General features: G+C 59.3%; 1 protein-coding gene across 1 annotated transcript; it reads left to right on the top strand.

Annotated features, from left to right (window-relative positions):
• Positions 1 to 3878: 3878 nt before the first annotated feature.
• Positions 3879 to 4897, top strand: LOC137308310 (zinc finger protein 436-like; the record flags this gene model as incomplete). Its single annotated transcript, XM_067977111.1, has 1 exon — positions 3879 to 4897. A coding segment is annotated over one exon (933 nt), but the record flags the coding sequence as incomplete, so codon positions are not given.
• Between the last annotated feature and the right edge of the window lie 254 nt (positions 4898 to 5151).

Raw genomic sequence — 5151 nt, 5'->3', positions numbered from 1 at the left:
ACAGGGAGGGCGAGGGAGGGTGAGTGGGACGGGGATTTACAGGGAGGGGGAGGGAGGGTGAGTGGGACGGGGATTTACAGGGAGGGGCAGGGAGGGAGGGTGAGTGGGACGGGGATTTACAGGGAGGGGGAGGGAGGGTGAGTGTGAAGGGGATTTACAGGGAGGGGGAGGGAGGGTGAGTGGGACGGGGATTTACAGGGAGGGTGAGGGAGGGTGAGTGGGACGGGGATTTACAGGGAGGGGGAGGGAGGGTGAGTGGGACGGGGATTTACAGGGAGGGGGAGGGAGGGTGTGAGGGACGGGGATTTACAGGGAGGGGGAGGGAGGGTGAGTGGGACGGGGATTTACAGGGAGGGTGAGGGAGGGTGAGTGGGACGGGGATTTACAGGGAGGGGGAGGGAGGGTGAGTGGGACGGGGATTTACAGGGAGGGGGAGGGAGGGTGAGTGGGACGGGGATTTACAGGGAGGGAGGGGGAGTGGGAAGGGGATTTACAGGGAGGGGGAGGGAGGGTGTGAGGGACGTGGATTTACAGGGAGGGGGAGGGAGGGTGTGAGGGACGGGGATTTACAGGGAGGGGGAGTGGGACGGGGATTTACAGGGAGGGGGAGGGAGGGTGAGTGGGACGGGGATTTACAGGGAGGGGGAGGGAGGGGGAGTGGGAAGGGGATTTACAGGGAGGGGGAGGGAGGGTGAGTGGGACGGGGATTTCCAGGGAGGGGGAGGGAGGGTGAGTGGGACGGGGATTTACAGGGAGGGGGAGGGAGGGTGAGTGGGACGGGGATTTACAGGGAGGGTGAGGGAGGGTGAGTGGGACGGGGATTTACAGGGAGGGTGAGGGAGGGTGTGAGGGACGGGGATTTACAGGGAGGGGGAGGGAGGGTGAGTGGGACGGGGATTTACAGGGAGGGGGAGGGAGGGTGAGTGGGACGGGGATTTACAGGGAGGGGGTGGGAGGGTGTGAGGGACGGGGATTTACAGGGAGGGGGAGGGAGGGTGAGTGGGACGGGGATTTACAGGGAGGGGGAGGGAGGGTGTGAGGGACGGGGATTTACAGGGAGGGGGAGGGAGGGTGAGTGGGACGGGGATTTACAGGGAGGGGGAGGGAGGGTGAGTGGGACGGGGATTTACAGGGAGGGGGAGGGAGGGGGAGTGGGAAGGGGATTTACAGGGAGGGGGAGGGAGGGTGAGTGGGACGGGGATTTCCAGGGAGGGTGAGGGAGGGTGAGTGGGACGGGGATTTACAGGGAGGGGGAGGGAGGGTGAGTGGGACGGGGATTTACAGGGAGGGGGAGGGAGGGTGTGAGGGACAGAGATTTACAGGGAGGGTGAGGGAGGGTGTGAGGGAGGGGGATTTACAGGGAGGGGGAGGGAGGGTGTGAGGGACGGGGATTTACAAGGAGGGAGAGGGAGGGTGAGTGGGACGGGGATTTACAGGGAGGGGGAGGGAGGGTGAGTGGGACGGGGATTTACAGGGAGGGGGAGGGAGGGTGTGAGGGACGGGGATTTACAGGGCGGGGGAGGGAGGGTGAGTGGGACGGGGATTTACAGGGAGGGGGAGGGAGGGTGTGAGGGACGGGGATTTACAGGGAGGGAGAGGGAGGGTGTGAGGGACGGGGATTTACAGGGAGGGCGAGGGAGGGTGTGAGGGACGGGGATTTACAGGGAGCGCGAGGGAGGGTGAGTGGGACGGGGATTTACAGGGAGGGGGAGGGAGGGTGAGTGGGACGGGGATTTACAGGGAGGGCGAGGGAGGGTGAGTGGGACGGGGATTTACAGGGAGGGGGAGGGAGGGTGAGTGGGACGGGGATTTACAGGGAGGGGGAGGGAGGGTGAGTGGGACGGGGATTTACAGGGAGGGAGGGTGAGTGGGACGGGGATTTACAGGGAGGGGGAGGGAGGGTGAGTGGGACGGGGATTTACAGGGAGGGGGAGGGAGGGTGAGTGGGACGGGGATTTACAGGGAGGGGGAGGGAGGGTGAGTGGGACGGGGATTTACAGGGAGGGCGAGGGAGGGTGAGTGGGACGGGGATTTACAGGGAGGGGGAGGGAGGGTGAGTGGGACGGGGATTTACAGGGAGGGCGAGGGAGGGTGTGAGGGACGGGGATTTACAGGGAGGGCGAGGGAGGGTGAGTGGGACGGGGATTTACAGGGAGGGGGAGGGAGGGTGAGTGGGACGGGGATTTACAGGGAGGGGGAGGGAGGGTGAGTGGGACGGGGATTTACAGGGAGGGGGAGGGAGGGTGAGTGGGACGGGGATTTACAGGGAGGGGGAGGGAGGGTGAGTGTGAAGGGGATTTACAGGGAGGGGGAGGGAGGGTGAGTGGGACGGGGATTTACAGGGAGGGGGAGGGAGGGTGAGTGTGAAGGGGATTTACAGGGAGGGCGAGGGAGGGTGAGTGGGACGGGGATTTACAGGGAGGGGGAGGGAGGGTGTGAGGGACGGGGATTTACAGGGAGGGGGAGGGAGGGTGAGTGGGACGGGGATTTACAGGGAGGGGGAGGGAGGGTGAGTGGGACGGGGATTTACAGGGAGGGGGAGGGAGGGTGTGAGGGACGTGGATTTACAGGGTGGGGGAGGGAGGGTGAGTGTGAAGGGGATTTACAGGGTGGGGGAGGGAGGGTGAGTGGGACGGGGATTTACAGGGAGGGGGAGGGAGGGTGAGTGGGACGGGGATTTACAGGGAGGGGGAGGGAGGGTGAGTGGGACGGGGATTTACAGGGAGGGGGAGGGAGGGTGAGTGTGAAGGGGATTTACAGGGAGGGGGAGGGAGGGTGAGTGGGACGGGGATTTACAGGGAGGGGAGGGAGGGTGTGAGGGACGGGGATTTACAGGGAGGGAGAGGGAGGGTGAGTGGGACGGGGATTTACAGGGAGGGTGAGGGAGGGTGTGAGGGACGGGGATTTACAGGGAGGGGGAGGGAGGGTGAGTGGGACGGGGATTTACAGGGGGAGGGAGGCAGGGTGAGTGGGACGGGGATTTACAGGGAGGGAGAGGGAGGGTGAGTGGGACGGGGATTTACAGGGAGGGAGAGGGAGGGTGAGTGGGACGGGGATTTACAGGGAGGGGGAGGGAGGGTGAGTGGGACGGGGATTTACAGGGAGGGGGAGGGAGGGTGAGTGGGACGGGGATTTACAGGGAGGGAGAGGGAGGGTGTGAGGGACGGGGATTTACAGGGAGGGGGAGGGAGGGTGTGAGGGACGGGGATTTACAGGGAGGGTGAGGGAGGGTGTGAGGGACGGGGATTTACAGGGAGGGGGAGGGAGGGTGTGAGGGACGGGGATTTACAGGGAGGGGGAGGGAGGGTGTGAGGGACGGGGATTTACAGGGAGGGGGAGGGAGGGTGTGAGGGACGGGGATTTACAGGGAGGGTGAGGGAGGGTGTGAGGGACGGGGATTTACAGGGAGGGGGAGGGAGGGTGAGTGGGACGGGGATTTATAGGGAGGGGGAACAAGACAGGAGAGAATGTTCTCTCGAAACTTGAATTGTCTGTTCTGAATTTCTATCCTGTATTTACAGCGATGAACTTTTGTAAACTCCTTTTACAGGGTATTCGACGGGGAGAATTGGCAGACGGGAAACTCAAACCAAACATCACCTCAAGATCTGACAGAGTCACTCGATTCATCAGGACCTGAATATCATTGGCCTTTGAATATTGAAGGAGAAATGTTTGTCTGTTCTGTCTGTGGGAAAAGATTTCAAACATCAGTGTGACTGGGAAAGACCGAGACACACCCCCCCTGAGTGAGAGTGTTCCAGTGCACTGACTGTGGAAAGAGCTTTAACCAGTTACACAGCCTGAAAAAACATCGCACCATTCACAGCGGGGAGAAACCGTCCACGTGTTGTGTGTGTGGACGAGGCTTCAACTGATCGTCCAACCTGGAGAGACACAAAGACACCCGGACCACGGAGAAACCGTGGAAATGTGGGGACTGCGGGAAGGGATTCAATTATCCGTCCCATCTGGAAACTCATCGACGCAGTCACACTGGGGAGAGACCGTTCACCTGCTCCGTGTGTGGGAAGGGATTCATTTACCCATCCAAGCTGGAAACTCATCGACGCAGTCACAGTGGGGAGAGACCATTCAGTTGCCCTCACTGCAAGAAGACTTTCAAAGAATCATCCAACCTGCTGAAACACCAGCAAATTCACACTGGGGAGAGGCCGTTTACCTGCTCCGTGTGTGGGAAGGGATTCACTCAGTCTAACCACCTGCTGACACACCAGCGAGTTCACACTGATGAGAGACCGTTCAGGTGCTCTCGCTGTGTGAAAACATTTGCCCGTTCATCCAACCTGCTGAAACACCAGCAAGTTCACACTCGTGAAAGGTTGTTTACCTGCTCTGTGTGTGGGAAGGGATTCACTCAGTCTAAGCACCTGCTGACACACCAGCGAGTTCACACTGGGGAGAAGTCGTTCAGGTGCTCTCACTGTGCGAAGACATTTGCCCGTTCATCCAACCTGCTGACACACCAGCGAGTTCACACTGGGGAGAGGCCGTTCACCTGCTCTGAGTGTGGGAAGGGATTTGCTCACTCATCCCACCTGCTGACACACCAGCGAGTTCACACTGGGGAGAGACCGTTCACCTGCTGTGTGTGTGGGAAGAGATTCACTCAGTCATCCAACCTGCTGTCACACCAGCGAGTTCACACTGATGAGAGACCTTTCAAATGTTCTGACTGTGAGAAGAGCTTTAAAAGCACAAAGGACCTACTGACACACCAGCGAGTTCACCTGCGACTGCAGGGGTTGGATTCTGCTGTAATTGCTGCTGTTAATCACATCCAGGAGTGAACCATGTTCATTCTGATAGTTGGGGTTTGTTTCTGCTGGAGTTTGATCTGTATCTATGTCCAATAAATCAGTGTTGTTTCACACAGTGTTTGGAATCCTTGATATCTCTATGACGAGAGCTGATTGAGGTCTTGTTACAAAGTGAGTGGAATCCACCCGAGAGCTGAGTTCCCACAACTTTTTAAAAGATGGATTTACAAGATGTCCAAGTCTGATGGGATAGAACATTGTATTATATCACAGGCTTCACTTCAATCAGCCTGAGTAGTGAGTCCCTGTAATATCGGAATTTAACCGATAGGAAATATTCTGATAATCTGTTATTGTCACAGAGCAAAGC

This window comes from Heptranchias perlo, unplaced genomic scaffold, assembly GCF_035084215.1.
Source record: "Heptranchias perlo isolate sHepPer1 unplaced genomic scaffold, sHepPer1.hap1 HAP1_SCAFFOLD_128, whole genome shotgun sequence".
In the NCBI taxonomy this organism is placed as follows: Eukaryota; Metazoa; Chordata; class Chondrichthyes; order Hexanchiformes; family Hexanchidae; genus Heptranchias; species Heptranchias perlo.
The sequence above is the reverse complement of the archived record's forward strand: the minus strand, read 5'-3'. Positions and strand labels throughout refer to the sequence as shown.